Below are 16,648 nucleotides of genomic sequence, written 5' to 3'. Positions count from 1 at the left end.
GGGTTTTCAAAGAACGGTCTAAACAGGCTGGATGTCTCAGCAACTTCTTTAAATGCCACTCAGGCCTATTTGCCTGTAAATTCCAACAAAATGTGGTATTTAGGATACATATGGGCTGCATTGTGAACAGACAAGTCCACAACTGCCGGCAACTCCTCATCACAACACTGCTATGGAACGAGGGGTAGCCACGGCACAATCATGTTAAGCCACAAACATAGCCAGAACAGGAGCAGAGGAACCCCCCCCACGCCTGCTGACAGATGTGGAATAATGCACATCCCTACGGAAATGAGACAGATTGTTGTGCAGCACGGAGCTGGGACTGCCTTTCTGGCTGAACACTATGAGAACAGGCAGGCTCATAGGTGGAGCTAAGGAGAAGAGCCAGACAGCACTCTGTACAGGTATTAACCTTTGAAGAAGCCGATCACGTCCTCTCATATAGCAGGGATGTAACGTCAAAAACAAAAACAGACGTTCTTGTTGATTCAAGAGCCTAGTCTCCAAACCATCTTTAGTTTTTATTTGTTATTTACAAAAGGTGCACCGCTATGAGCCATCAAGACGATGATGATGAGCATTTACCGGCGAGGTATCTTGGAAAATTGTGGCAAAACAGGTAATAGCTAATAGTTCTCTTCCTGTAAAAAATGTATTGGAAAACCTCCATTCATCTAGCCTAATTATGTCAGACACATTGGAGTTTAATAGGTTTAAGCCAGCTCTTAACCATCAGTCTGGGCAGCCATCTTTAAAACACTAACTAACCTTGATGAATGCACTCAAAGAGCTGCACTTGCCACGAATGAGTCTTTCAGATACCTAGAGATGTGTTTTCTAAAACAGCCTTGTACATTATGTATGGCGAAGTGAGTGAGCAGATGGGCCGATGGGGGTGGAAAATATTACAAAAGTCAGGTGTCTTTTATTCTCCTCAAACATTGCATCCTTCCTCAGAGCTTGGCACATTGATGTTTTAAGACCTCATTGTATAAGGCAAAAAACAGCAACAATCTGTTACCAGGCAATTAACTTCTTGGCTTCTCGGACAAGGGGCTTTTTAAAGAAATCTGGGTTTTGACTGAAGTCTCCACAAAAAAAAGTATAATTTATCAAGGCACTGTTAAATGGGAGCAGACCCTTTCAGGGAGAAAGGCCAGTCATTTATTTTTGTGTAATTTAAAGCAAAGGGCAACGGAAGCCAAACTATTCGGTCCAGATGCGGTGACAAGTGAGCTATAAAACGTAGCAGTGCAAACAAAACAAGCCAACAAGGCCAGCACAACAAGCTGGTACAAAGAGGTCTTATTGGACACCTCTGAACATGAGGTACACATGCCATCAACCCCCTTCCCTATTAATAAAATCCACAGATTTCCATAGTAAGCCTTTGGATAGCCTGTAGGAAGAGGGGAACATCCCAGCTGATGCTGGGCCAGACTTAATCCCTCAAAAGTCTTACTGAATGAAAACGCAGAATTGACTATGATGGGCAAAATAATCCATAGGGGAATGGGAATTTATTAAGGAGTTTTTAAAACTTTTTTCCTAGAAGTTGGTGGTTTGAGTTTACTGACTGTGGGAGTGGTCGGACAGGCATAAGCAGAGTGAGTCTACCTGTTGATGAGCAGTTGAGACTGACCGATCAGAGGGCTATGTACGTGTTGAGTGCTCTATGGCTTACTCAGCTGCTGTCCTACCCACCGTCCTGAATGTGAAGAGGCTTGGACGGGCCACTTACACTGAGACTAAAGCAGTCATTAGCATGGACAATGTTTTAGAGAGAGGCCCCTTGTTGGAAAATCCTCCACAAATTAAGTTTCACGGCTCAAGACACAACAATGTGGCGAGGCCACCTGAGCGACGCTTCGGAGGAACTTTAAAGAAAACATTATTGATCCTTTCAGACGAGAGGGGTTTCAGCCAGCATCCATCAGCACCAGGGCCTTCAGCTGGTCAGACTCAGCTCTCAGGCCCAAATAAAGACTTCCTTTCAGAGCAAGGCTTTTCATTGTGGTGGTGAAAAAGGCCTGGATGCCACTACTTTGACTGAAGCACAGAAAACAACTCAAGTAATCAAATGCACTCAATTACTCATTGTTGTTCGTGCACTTTCTCCACTTTAAAACAAAAATAGAAATAGACCACTTCACATAATGATTTATTTGTCATAAAAACAGGCAATTTAGAATCTATTTTTGTCCATTTAATCGTAGTTATTTTTTGGGGGGGACTAACCAGGATCTCTAGGGGCACAGCTAGTACTGCGATGCAGTGCCTTAGACCACTGTGCCACTCGGGAGGCCTTAATCTTAGTTATTTTAATGAGATTCATGGCTCAGCAGAGTGCCATAGAAGGAAAAGTGTTATTTTCACACATGGGTTCAAAGTTGCCTCTACTCTTTTCTCACCAGCATGTAGAGATGGGTATAGGCCTAGCGGTTGAGATCACAGGAGGTCTTTGAGGTTCAGACCACTTCTGAGAACTAACACCCAGTTCCTAGATATATTTTTCATTCCTCTCATATTTTACAGGAGGAAATTCCATCACCGCCCCCTGTTATTTCCCTCTAATGTACCATATGGAAACCCGCCGCACACACATGGCAATGAAGGGTGACTAAATGCTCCAACGAAGGAGAATCTGCATAATTGTACAACAAAGCAGGAGTTTCTGTATAGAGGACTAGCGCATCAGTCAAATGAGTTATCCTCAGGATCTCACCAGTGATGGGGTGAAAGAGGGGGTGTGCGGCAACATCAGAGGCTTTCACCGGGAGGTGGGGGTGGCGCGGCTGCAGAGGGAGTCAGATTCCTCAAAAAGAGGCAAAAACACAAAGAGAGACAAATAAAAGACCACAATTCCCTTACTGTTTAAGGAAAAACCTGCTAATCAGAGTGCCAATAATTTAGCCTTCTTTCAGACGTGCGAGTCCCAAGATGAAAGGGGATGTTCTTGGACCGTATTCAAAACCAGGCTTTCAGCAGCACGTTTAAAAGAAAAGGAGGTAGTGGACTCTAGGCCAATCACCATTTCAAACTCCATTGTATCTCGGGAAAAGGAATAGGCCTACTTGGTAGCAAAGAAAAGTTCTGTTGACCCAAAATGTGTGGACCCAAAATTGACCCCTGCGGAACACCTTTCGTAATATCCAGGAAACCTAATTTAACACCATAAGTAGATACACATTGAGTTCTATCTGTCAAGTAATTTTTAAACCAGTTACATGCAGCCTGGTCTAAGCGAATTGAGGAAAGCCTCTGAATTAGCAGTGAGTGATCAACATTATCGGAAGCCTTTGACAGGTCAATGAAGAGGGCGGCACAATGTTGCCTTTTATCCATGCAGGTAACCACATCATTTATAACTAGGGATGCAGCAGAGAGTACTATGACCTGGTCTAAAACCCAACTGTTGTACATTTAGAATACATTTCAAAGATAAGAAAGATCTTAACTGAGAATTAATAAAGGATTCTAATATTTTAGCAAGGCAAGAAAGTTTAGAAATAGGGTGATAATTATTTAGTTCAAAAGGGTCACCACTTTTTTGAAGGGGAGTACATGGGCTGCGGTTTTCCCGGTCTCCTGCTTTTTGCATTCTCCTTTTTCTAGTCCTCCCGGTTTTGACCCTTGCCTGTTTCTGGACTTTGTACCCACCTGCCTGACCATTCTGCCTGCCTTGACCACGAGCCTGTCTGCCACTCTGTACCTCCTGGACTCTGATCTGGTTTTGACCTTTTGCCTGTCCACGACCATTCTCTTGCCCATCTATTGTAAGACTCCAACCATCTGCCTCCTGTGTCTGCATTTGGATCTCACGTTGTGCCTTGATAGCCTACTGCCGTTAGCGCATTGCTGCGCTTATAATATTAAGAAATAGCCTAATAGTTTATCAACATTTTAAGCTAATCGTTCTGATCTGTTGCGTCAGCCACATTGCGTAAAAAAGGTTTGTTGACGCTAGTGGTTGTATTAATTTGGGAACTACCACATCCCACAACTGTCCCAGACTTATCTTTGGAATATTTACTTCTCACACAGAATAGGTAATCATTTCTACTATGGAGGATAGTAGATTGATATAGGCTCGTGCTTTTACTGTTCGGAGAAAATATCCTTTATTTTATTCAGCTTTGTTCAATTGTATTCTTCATACTATAAAATGATGCTATGTAATTCTAAGCAATTCTTGTCTGCTAAATGAACTAGTGTAGCCCACAGCCATATGGCATAATCAGATCAGGACTAACACAATGACAACTCAGAGTATACTATTCTGTTCTTTTGAAATATACATTTTCTTCATATCTGTCACATCTTCTCCTGCTTCTCACCTCCGGCGTGCAACATTGCCAGAATACTAATCACTTGTCCTGGGATTCCAGTGGATAGAATAAGCCGTCTCTCCTCGTCCTCGGGTTGTCCCTCTGGTCGGCGTCGTCCTGCGGCTGGAGCGGCGCATCAGGGGTACTGTCACGTCTTCTCCTGATCCTCCCCTCTGGCATACGACGATGCCAGAATACTAATCACCGGTCCTTGGATTCATCATTATATCATTATAGCCAGGAGATGCTAAATGTGTTTGTGAATTAACGGTCAATTCCCGCTTGACTGACAGTTATTTGCTTGGCAATCACAGGCTGACGAAATTGTGACAGCCACAGCCCTTGCCTGTAGTTTTGCCGGTAAAACTCCAGTACATGCTAAACTCTATTCATCCTTGATCATTCAATTACGTTGCAGAAGATGGGTCCTTTAATAGTATTGTAACTTCACTTCAGAAAATGTATTAAGATGGACAAAGAAAAACAAATGATATTTCCAAAATGTACATAATTGAAAGTGTCTGACTTACTCTGGACTATTTACTCAACAAGCAAGCAATGGAAAATGCCGACTGAAACGTGCCTCTTCCAGCATACTCTGAAAGGTTGCTACCTCTGGAGATGGAAATGGTGAATTGTAAGCCGTAATTATCTTTAAAAACTAGAGTAAAAGTGGTATTTAATACAAAACATCCCCTGAGAGACACTCTCAGCCACATCGGATGATGTAAATTGGGTCAGAGCCACACATGCCAGTGCATGAAAGCTATGCTATGTGTGAAGATGGAAAAACATTTATTGAAGATCTAACCCCTCACACATGAAACATTTATAATGGAAATGTATTTGGACACAAAAGTAATTCACTTTGAAACAGAAAGGAAGAAAGAAATATATTCTCAGACAGGCTCCTTCAACAGCACAGAAAAATAGAAAAAGGGGGATGGAAAGAGAGGCTGGGAGGAGGGCTAAAAAGCCTCCAGACCTCTATTTATAACCATTCAGCCAGTGAACTGCCACATTCCAAATGCCAGAAGGCACTTTTTAAATTTTTTCATTCAATGCCTAATGTTGTTTTCATCTAAAAAGAAAAAGGTTAAAAAGAATACAGTAACAACTAAATTAACACTTCTTTAAGGAAAAAAATTGTCTTGGACAGCCATTACAAAAACACGAAGGGGAATTAAAAACAAGTGCTGCATTCTGTAAAAAAAAAACTTTAATGAGAAATTGCTGATGTCTGAGCTGCACGTGGATTCCCCCCATTAGCACTTCAAGCACTACTGTCCCTTTCAGCAGCTAAGTGGGTCTGTGGGAGAATGGCCCGGGCCTCCATTAGGTGAAGCTGAAAAACCCTTGTGAAAAGAGAAGAACAAGACACACTTGTCAGCTGCTGGGAGCCTCTGGAAGCAGGGCTGCCACCAAAGTGTGCATCTGGTTCAGGGGTGGGGGCTGCTGAGGAAGACTAAGGGCCAGCCCCGCCACCATTCTATGCTGCCATTGTCAGGTCCAGTGCAGGGGTCACGGTAGAGCACATGGGCGAGGGGCTCCCCTTGTCAGTCAGCACATTGGTTAGGTGTGCTGTGTTGTGAGAGGAGAGGCAGTGCTGCCCAACCCCCTCCTCTCTGAAGCGCTCCACCACTAGTCCTGCTCGGTTTCTGTTTCTCCATCTGCTCTACACAGACGGAGAGAGTCAAGCAGGGGGGCTCTGGGCTGCAGGGTCCAGACTACAGACAAAATAAACAACTCTTCACCAGACAGAAAGTTAAGGAATGTAAGACTTCTGGCAACACTAGTGTGTGATGCTTATAGAAATGTGGCACTTAAATTAAACAGGTTATTACTTCGATTTAAAGTAACTGTCCAGTGAAAATTTTACTTTTAAAAGCTTGCATTCTGTTAACTTATGCCCAAATAATGTAGTGGACTCGCCCTATTCTCATATTTTTGACCAAAGCATAAAGTGGGAGAAATAAAAGACCGAACTCAAACAGACAGTTAAAAAAAATGTGTTTTCACATATAGTGCTCTTTAAAATAACATATCTCAGTCCACTTTAAAGTGAACTCTGGGGTAAAAAAAAAAAAAGCTAAATAACATTTAGTAAAAAAACGATACTATTAACATGAAAATATTAGAATAATAATATCAGAAGAATAACTGCAGATTAATTAATGCTGTAATTGAAAATTGTACATCCAATGTAGTCTACTGCCCCTTTAAGAGCTAGAATACATTTTCTACCCTGTGTTGTGATCTCACCAAATACTGTATGTTTGTGTTTTCACACTATTCAAACCCCACAATCGACTAAACAGTATATGAAGCCCTCTTAGCCTATAGATCACACATTGCAAACAAATCATCTGAACTAAAAAACGCCACACATACAGTTGAAGTAAGAAGTTTACATACACTTAGGTTGGCATTATTAAAACTTGTTTTTCAACCACTCCACAAATGTCTTGTTAACAAACTATAGTTTTGGCAAGTCAGTTACAACATCTACTTTGTGCATGACACAAGTCATTTTTCCAACAATTGTTTACAGACAGATTATTTAATTTATAATTCACTGTATCACAATTCCAGTGGGTCAGAAGTTTACATACACTAAGTTGACTGTGCCTTTAAACAGCTAGGAAAATTCCAGAAAATTATGTCATGGCTTTAGAAGCTTCTGATAGTCTAATTGACATCATTTGAGTCAATTGGAGGTGTACCTGTGGATGTATTTCAAGGCCTACCTTCAAACTCAGTGCCTCTTTGCTTGACATCATGAGAAAAATCAAAAGAAAATCAGCCAAGACCTCAGAAAAAAAAATTGTAGACCTCTACAAGTTTGGTTCATCCTTGGGAGCAATTTCCAAATGCCTAAAGGTACCACATTCATCTGTACAGACAATAGTACGCAAGTATAAACACCATGGGACCACGCAGCCGTCATACCACTCAGGAAGGAGACGCATTCTGTCTCCTAGAGATTAATGTATTTGGTGCGAAAAGTGCAAATCAATCCCAGAAAAACAGCAAAGGACCTTGTGAAGATGCTGGAGGAAATTGGTACAAAGGTATCTATAGCCACAGTAAAACGAGTCCTATATCGACATAAACTGAAAGGCTGCTCAGCAAGGAAACCGCCATAATAAAGCCAGACTATGGTTTGCAACTGCACATGGGGACAAAGATTGTACTTTTTGGAGAAATGTCCTCTGGTCTGATGAAACAAAAATAGAACTGCTTGGCCATAATGACCATCGTTATGTTTGGAGGAAAAAGGGGGAGGCTTGCAAGTCGAAGAACACCATCCCAACCGTGAAGCACGGGGGTGGCAGCATAATGTTGTGGGGGTGCTTTGCTGCAGGAGGGACTGGTGCACTTCACAAAATAGATGGCATCACGAGGTAGGAAAATTATGTGGATATATTGAAGCAACATCTCAAGACATCGGTCAGGAAGTTAAAGCTTGGTCACAAATGGGTCTTCCAAATGGACAATGACGCCAAGCATACTTCCAAAGTTCTGTCAAAATGGCTTAGAGTGGCCATCACAAAGCCCTGACCTCAATCACATAGAAAATGTGTGGGTAGAACTGAAAAAGTGTGTGTGAGCAAGGAGGCCTAAAAACCTGACTCAATTACACCAGCTTTGTCAGGAGGAATGGGCCAAAATTCACCCAATTTATTGTGGGAAGCTTGTGGAAGGCTACCCGAAACGTTTGACTCAAGTTAAACAATTTAAAGGCAATGCTACCAAATACTAATTTATTGTATGTAGACTTCTGATCCACTGGGAATGTGATGAAAGAAATAAAAGCTGAAATAAATCATCTCTACTATTATTCTGACATTTCACATTTTTTAAATAAAAAGTGGTGATCCTAACTGACCTAAGACAGGGAATTTTTACTAGGATTAAATGTCAGAAATTGTGAAAAACTGAGTTTAAATGTATTTGGCTAAGGTGTATGTAAACTTCCGACTTCAACTGTATTTTGGCATTTCTGTGCATCCTTGACAATCGCTAATCAATAGGCCTATCCAGAAACAGCACACATTTTTCCCAATGGGAGAAGGTTTATGGCAGGGGAAACGGTGTTGCAGTAGTCTAGTTTGTGGTGCGGGAATAATGACAAGCAAACCCAGGGAGCTTTGTGTTCACATTGCCCTAAAAAAGGTGGTCTCAGTTTGGTTCGCTTTGGGGGACTCTTGAATTGAGCAAAATTCAGTGAACCACCTTCACGAAAATTGTCTGGAAGGGACAAAGTGTGAAAACAAAAATACCTATTTTTGAGTATCAATTGACGACACTATAACTGACCCAGAAAAAAACTACAACTAAACAAATGGTATTTTTCATTTAGTTGACTAAAACCAGACTAAATTATCTCTGTGACTAAAATCTGACTACTAAGTGGACTGGACAATGCTTTTTGGAGAGATTGAGAGCTTTTCAGCGATGACTTCAATTGATATGCGCATAATACATTATACAAATCGCGAAGGCGACTCTTGCTTCCCCATAGCTAACCAGTCACCACCAACCAGCCTTATAGTTTTGCTACCCTTGCCTGGTTAAGAAACAAGCTGCTTTACAAAATGAAAAACAGCCCAGCTATGTTTTTCTCCCCCCTTGAATATAGAAAAGTAGTCTGTACTTGAATTTGTACCCTCCCTCCCACTTTCCCCACATCATAGCCAGGTTCCATAGCCACGACGCCCTCTTTTCCCCAAAAAAAACTGCTTGATTCTAGCCAATATATTCAAAAGATGTGACCCCAATACCGGCACAACGGTTTGCTTTTTTTCCTATCGTGCATTGGTGGGATGCATTTTACCATCATAAATAAAGTCCAAGTTTATTGGTCACGTAAACAGGTTTTGTCACGTTCTGACCTTAGTTCTTTTGTTATGTCTTTGTTTTAGTATGGTCAGGGCGTGAGTTGGGTGGGTTGTCTATGTTAGTTTTTCTATGATTTGCTATTTCTGTGTTTGGCCTGGTATGGTTCTCAATCAGAGGCAGCTGTCAATCCTTGTCCCTGATTGAGAACCATATTTAGGGAGCCTGTTTTCTATTGTGTTTCATGGGTGATTGTTTTCTGTTGTGTGTCTGCACCAGCCAGTACTGTTTTCGGTCGTTTCTCTTTGGTATTTTTTGGTATTTCCGTGTTCATTTTAATAAATATGGACACATACCACACTGCACCTTGGTCCTCACCTTCTTCCACCAACAACGGCCGTTACAGATTTGCAGATGTTATCACAGGTGCAGCAAAATGCTTGTGTTTGTAGCTGCAACCGTGCAATAATACCTTTAAAAAAAACACATGTAATCCAGAAATTATATTTTTTATATATGAGGAGTGCCTGGATACAGCCCTTAGCCGTGGTATATAGGCCATATACCACAAACCCCTGAGGTGCCTGATTGCTATTATAAACTGATTACCGACGTGGTATTGTTTTGCTATTGCGATGGCATCGAGTATCATTATACTAAACCTGGTACTGAAGTCAATATTCTGGTATCGTGACATGTGGACAAGTCTATGGCCTCTCAGTGAGCTCAATATCTCAGCGGGAGCTCCCTAATCCCTGCTCATTCATCTCAGCTTGCACGTCTGACCCCCTTAATGAAAATCAACAGCTTCAGAGCATTTTAGCTAGGTAGGTCAAAATGATGTACAGTTCAACTAAGAGTTTGAGTGAATCTGTAAATGGAATGTCTTCTCCCTAGCCACCCCTTTCCCCTGCTGCCCTTCCAACTCTGGAGCTAGGGGCAGTTCATGCTTTCAGATACCGTGAACAATGCCCCTGCAGGGTGCTAGGCGACTGAGGCGAGCTTGGAAAACTATTCCCTGGGTTAACTTCCAAAGACTGATGAGGTCAGTCAAACATACTGCTCTTAAACAAGCAGAAACTAAAGGGAGTTCAATAGCCACTGGTAAAAGCATAGTTATGATGAGGGGAATATTCAACCAACAGGAGAGACACACACACACACACACACACACACACACACACACACACACACACACACACACACACACACACACACACACACACACACACACACACACACACACACACACACACACACACACACACACACACACACACACACACACACACACACAGAGAGAGAGAAGGAAAAGGAAAACAAATGTATTTCCATCAAGTCCTGTGTTAAACCTCATCTGGGAGGAGGCTCCGGCTCTTCCTGTATTTACATATTATATGGAGCGTGTGACTGGAGAAAAATGGCCACCATGGTATTCAACACCCAGGGACCTGTGCATGCAGGTAGACGATAAATCATACAATACAGTCAGAAACCTTGAAGACACACACAGCTATTCCTCTAAAGATATGATCACCCACCGCGCTCTCACATAGGACGGGCCTAGATCAGTTTCTATCCTCTTCAAATAATTCTGTCCTTCACATGGCTCCCCAAAAATAACAATATTGGGCAATATCAGTGTTTCAAAAAAGTAGGCTTTAAACAGAGGCAGTCAGGAAAGATGTACAGTATAAAGTCCTAGCCGTAAGAATACAAAAAACGATAAAACTGCAGTGCATGTCTGACAGGAAATCTAGTGTTGCCTCTCCTGGTATTACATAAGAGCTCTCTCTCTGACATTCCTCTGTCGCTCACATGGGATCAATGGTCAGATAAATATCAGGCCACGGCTGCCTCACCTCATCTAAGAATGTGCTCCTGAAGCACTTCTCAACCTCCACAGGCAACACAAACACACCAGACAACCTCAAATGAGGAGAATGAATGAGAGAACAACAAGTCCTAGGGAGATCTAAACTCAACTGCTTCCACAATCAACACCATCAAACCATGATGGTAATAGTATAGTTGCACCATACACAACTATTTGATGCATAAGAAACACTTTTTTTTTTACTTACTTCAATTTTGTCCGTCTTGGCATCGCCCCAGTATAGTTTTCCTGCTTCATAGTCGATGGCTAAACCGTTGGGCCAACCCAGCGAGGTATTGAGCAGCACGAGACGGTCCATTCCATCCAGGTTAGCACGCTCTATTTTAGGCTTCTCCCCCCAGTCTGTCCAGTACATGTAACTGTGGAGAGAGTCCAGGACAGAATTAAAACCAAACAAAAATGCTTTAAGTGAGAATGGAACAAAAAAAAAACAGGTTTGGGTTAGTACATACAGAAAATCCATTTGAATATAAATGGATCTAAAATGGATTAACTATTTTTTTTCTTCTCAGCAACCTACACACAATAACCCATAATAACAAAGTGAAGACAGGTTTTTAGACATTTTTGAATAAACAGAAATACCATGTTTACATAAGTATTCAGAACCTTTGATATGAGACTCGAAATTGAGCTCAAGTGCATCCAGTTTCCATTGATCATCCTTGAGATGTTTCTACAACTTGATCGGAGTCCACCTGTGGTAAATTCATTTGATTGGACATGATTTGGAAAGGCACACACCTGTCTATATAAGATCCCACAGTTGACAGTGCATATCAGAGCAAAAATCAAGCCATGAGGTCGAAGGAATTGTCCGTAGAGCTCCGAGACAGGATTGTGTCGAAGCACAGATCTGGGGAAGGGTACCAAAAACATTCTGGAAGAATGGAAGAAGTTTGGAACCATCAAGTCTCTTACTAGAGCTGGCCTCCCATCCAAACTGAGCAGTTTGGGGAGAAGGTCCTTGGTCAGGGAGATGACCAAGAACCCGATGGTCACTCAAACAGAGCGCCAGAGTTCCTCTGTGGAGATGGGAGAACCTTCCAGAAGGACAACCATCTTTGCAGCACTCCACCAAATCAGGCCTTTATGGTAGAGTGCCCAGACAGAAGCCATTCCTCAGTAAAAGGCACGACACCCCCGCTTGGAGTTTGCCAAAAATAATCTTAGACCATGAGAAATTAGATTCTCTGGTCTGATTAAACCAATATTGAACTCTTTGGTCTGAATGCCAAGCGTCACGCCTGGAGGAAACCTGGCACCATCCCTATGTTGAAGCATGGTGTTTGCAGCATCAAGCTGTGGGGATGTTTTTCAGCGGCAGGGAATGAGAGATTAGTCAGGATCGAGGCAAAGATGAACAGTGCTAAGTACAGAGAGATCATTGATGAAAACCTGCTCCAGAGCACTTAGGACCTCAGACTGGTTAGAAGATTCACCTTCCAACAGGACAACAACCATAAGCACACAGCCAAGACAACACAGCAGTGGCTTTGAGACAAGACTCTGAATGTCCTTGAAATGGGACGGCCAGAGCCCGGAGTTGAACCCGATTGAACATCTCTGGAGAGACTTGAAATAGCTGTGTAGCAACACTCCCCATCCAGGATCTGCAGAGAAGAATGGAAGAAACTCCCCAAATACATGTGTGCCAAGCTTGTAGCGTCATACCCAAGAAGACTCGAGGCTGTAACCCCTGCCAAAGGTGATTCAACAAAGTACAGAGTAAAGGGTTTGATTACTCAATTACATTTTTATTAAATAATAAATTAGTTTGACACCGTTTGTAAGCTTTTAAATGATATCAAACTCCACCGTTAATCTTTTCCAGTAAAGCAGACATGGTTGTCTCATGGTATGGTGGGTCAACTTTGAGCACCTTTATCTCCTGAATGTTTTGGCATTCAGGTCTAAAGTCACTTTTCTGATCACTTCTTCAATGGGCACATATGTATGGAAGGTTTTGTTGGAATCAAAAGGAATGCTGTAAAAAAGTTACTGAGTTCAAATACATTAATTCAAATGTTTTGCTGAAATTAGTTAAATTGATTACCGTGATGAAGTAAGAAAAAAGCCACAAATCTACAATGGACACACGTACCCATTGACAGGGTCCAGCACAATGGCCCTTGGTTCATCCAGGTTCTCTGAGATCAGAATGCGGCGCGAGGTTCCGTTCAGCCTTGTAACCTCAATACGGTCAGTACCCGTATCCGTCCAGTAAAGGTTCCGGGCCACCCAATCCACCGCAATGCCATCTGGGTGGTTGATCTCCGTGGTGACCAGGGTCTGGGCATCGGTGCCGTCAATGCGGGAGCGGCGGATGGCTTTAACCTCGTCGTCTGTCCAGTACACATATCCATCCACAGGGTCATAGTCGATGGCGATGGCATGGCGGATGTCGTCCACTTGCAGAACGATGTCAGTGAAATCTGGGAGGTCCAGAGAAATCCTCCTCAGGTCAGTCCGCCTGGCCAGCAGTAGAACCTGCTCCGCACCTAGGGTAGAGAAGTGTATATAATTGGGAATGAGTGGGGAGAGAGCATAACATTCAACTAGCATGTGAAATAACAGCTTATTGGGGATTTATCTGAGGTTCTACATAGCCTTACCTGACAAGCATAAATGAATATGTTTTAGTAATGAACATTTCAGGGGCAATTTATAGTGTAACTTTAAAATCTTGATTTTAATTGTTTAGCTTATGAAAATAAAAAATGCTTTCACTTTTTAATTAAAAAAAAGTGAGAAGTGGCTTTAGACAAGATTTTGAAACAAAGCCAAAAGACCAGATCTAAATATCCATTTCAAATGTCTTTAAGTTTAGCCTTTATCTAAAAGTGTATAAAGATGTTTTCCTTAGGGGAATCGTAGAATGGCTGAAATAGCAGCTGCATTTGGTCACTGGGGCCACACTCTGCAGAGGCAATTAGGTCCAATTTTTCCTTGCCTAAGCTCCTGTTTTAGCCATTTACGCTCCAGTACCCTTAAAACCAGCTGCAGACTACTGACACCCAATCAGAAGGGTCATCCATCAGGGGTGACACCAATCAGTAATGACAGTGAAAAAATAGCCCTTCGTTTTCCATCAAGAAGAGAACAACGCCACGTCTTTGATATAAATTCGCTCCTCGGTCTGCTTCACATTTGACAAAGTGACAAGATGTCCCCTAAATCCACAACAAACGCCCCCCCATTTAGCCACCCAAGTTAAACAAATGAGGAGCGTGTATGCGTGCTTTAAAAAAAAACTTTACACAGACCCTCACCCCCCCACACACACACTGCTTTCCTCCTAATCAGACCTGATACAATGTTGTATTGTCTTACATTCCGTTTAGCTGTCAATGCTGCTGGGGGTCTGTTTAATCCTGTAGTCACTGAATACATATAAGTTCTATCAGGCTGGGATAACTAACCCTCCGCTACCCTAACACACACACACAGGCCCTCTCTATGTTTTACTTGTGCCTCTGGAATGAAGGCTAAAAGAATAAGACTCATTGTTTCCTGGCCTGGGAATAAACCGCCTCAATTTGGAAGAGTTATAAATTCAAATAGAGAGGCTCCGCTGCATCCCTGGCCTGGGAGAGGAGAGTCCTTTTGGGCTAATGAATGGGCTGTCGTTAACAGGACTGGTGCACATAGACAATAGTGTTTTCTGTCCCCTGCAGAGAGGGATGGGAACCAGGACTATGACAGCCTGAACCTGGGTTTCAGAATTAGGACTACCTAGGACTATCCATTTTTCATTTTCCATTTGTTTTATCTTGTTGTGCTTTTGGTTCGCCTGAATAAAAGGCTCCGTGTGCTACCAAATACCTGCTCTCCTGCGCCTGACTTCCTTGCAGCCACTTACGCACACCTGACAAGTAAACGCGGGTAAAACAGCCTCCAATCAGGGCTGTCACTCCACAAACAAGGGTTGACCAAGAAAACCACAACAACTCAGTTTTTATACCTTTATACACACACGAGGAGGGTTGTGGGTGGGGCCTCTCCTTAAGGCATCTGCGTGCTTCGGTTTAGCTGGTTCGGTTCAATCCGAACTAGTGTGCTCGCATACACCCATTGCTTGAAAAACGAGAAATAAGAGGCGGCGATCCTAGTAGCCGTGGACATTAATGCAGGGAAACTTAAATCCGTTTTACAAAATTTCTATCAGCATGTTAAATGTGCAACCAGAGGGGAAGAAAACGCCAGACCACCTTTACTCCACACAGAGATGCACACAAAGCTCTCCCTCCAATTTGGCAAATTTTACCATAATTCTATCTTCCTGATTCCTGCTGACAAGAAAAAAATTAAAGCAGGAAGCACCAGTGACGAGATCAATAAAAAGTGGTCTGATGAAGCAGATGCTACGCTAAAGGACTGTTTTGCTAACACAGACTGGGATATGATCCGGGATTCCTCCGATGGCATTGAGGAGTACACCACATCAGTCATTGGCTTCATCAATAAGGGCATCGATGAAGTTGTCCCCACAGTGACCGTACGTACAGTTGAAGTCGGAAGTTTACATACACTTAGGTTGGAGTCATTAAAACTAATTTTTCAACCACTCCACACATTTCTTGTCAACAAACTATAGTTTTGGCAAGTCAGTTAGGACATCAACTTTGTGCTTGACATAAGTACTTTTTCCAACAATTGTTTACAGACAGATTATTTCCCTTATTTACTGTATCACAATTCCAGTGGGTCAGAAGTTCACATATACTAAGTTGATTGTGCCTTTAAACAGCTAGGAAAAATCCAGAAAATGATGTCATAGCTTTAGAAGCTTCTAAGTCAATTGGAGGTGTACCTGTGGATGTATTTCAAGGCATACCTTCAAACAAAGTCCCTCTTTGCTTGACATCATGGAAAAATCAAAAGAAATCAGCCAAGACCTCAGAAAAAAAATTGTAGACCTCCACAAGTCTGGTTCATCCTTGGGAGCAATTTGCAAACGCCTGAAGGTACCACATTCATCTGTACATACAATAGTAAGCAAGTATAAACACCATGGGACCACGCAGCTGTCATACCACTCAGGAGGAAGACGTATTCGGTCTCCTAGAGATGAACGTACATTGGTGCGAAAAGTGCAAATCAATCCCAGAACAACAGCAAAGGACCTTGAGAACATGCTGGAGGAAACAGGTACAAAAGTATCTATATCCACAGTAAAACGAGGCCCAGATCGACATAACCTGAAAGGCCGCTCTGCAAGGAAGAAGCCACTGCTCCAAAACCGCCATAAAAAGGCCAGACTACGGTTTGCAACTGCACATGGGGACAAAGATTGTACTTTTTGGAGAAATGTCCTCTGGTCTGATGAAACAAAAAAAGAACTGTTTGGCCATAATGACCATCTTTATGTTTGGAGGGGAAAGGGGGAGGCTTGCAAGCCGAAGAACACCATCCCAAACGTGAAGCACAGGGGTGGCAGAATCATGTTGTGGGGGTGCTTTGCTGCAGGAGGGACTGTTGCACTTCACAAAATAGATGGTATCATGAAGCAGGAAATATTGAAGCAACATCTCAAGTAGAGGTCGACCGACTATGATTTTTCAACGCCGATACCGATTAT

At 42.5% G+C, this 16,648-nt stretch overlaps 1 protein-coding gene across 1 annotated transcript in view; it reads right to left on the bottom strand.

Moving 5' to 3' along the window:
• LOC118401369 (low-density lipoprotein receptor-related protein 5-like) overlaps positions 1–16,648 on the bottom strand; it is an 85,720-nt gene that overhangs the window by 39,945 nt on the left and 29,127 nt on the right. The window contains exons 7-8 of the mRNA XM_035798816.2: positions 13,172–13,568; positions 11,255–11,426 (exon numbers count right to left, since the gene is read on the bottom strand). Of these exons, the coding sequence (XP_035654709.1) occupies positions 11,255–11,426; positions 13,172–13,568 (569 nt within the window). The remainder of the gene's footprint in view (positions 1–11,254; positions 11,427–13,171; positions 13,569–16,648) is intronic.

The sequence above is a fragment of the Oncorhynchus keta genome, chromosome 22, assembly GCF_023373465.1.
Source record: "Oncorhynchus keta strain PuntledgeMale-10-30-2019 chromosome 22, Oket_V2, whole genome shotgun sequence".
Lineage (NCBI taxonomy): Eukaryota > Metazoa > Chordata > Actinopteri > Salmoniformes > Salmonidae > Oncorhynchus > Oncorhynchus keta.
Note: the sequence above shows the minus strand (reverse complement) of the source record. Positions and strands in the feature narration are given on the sequence as shown.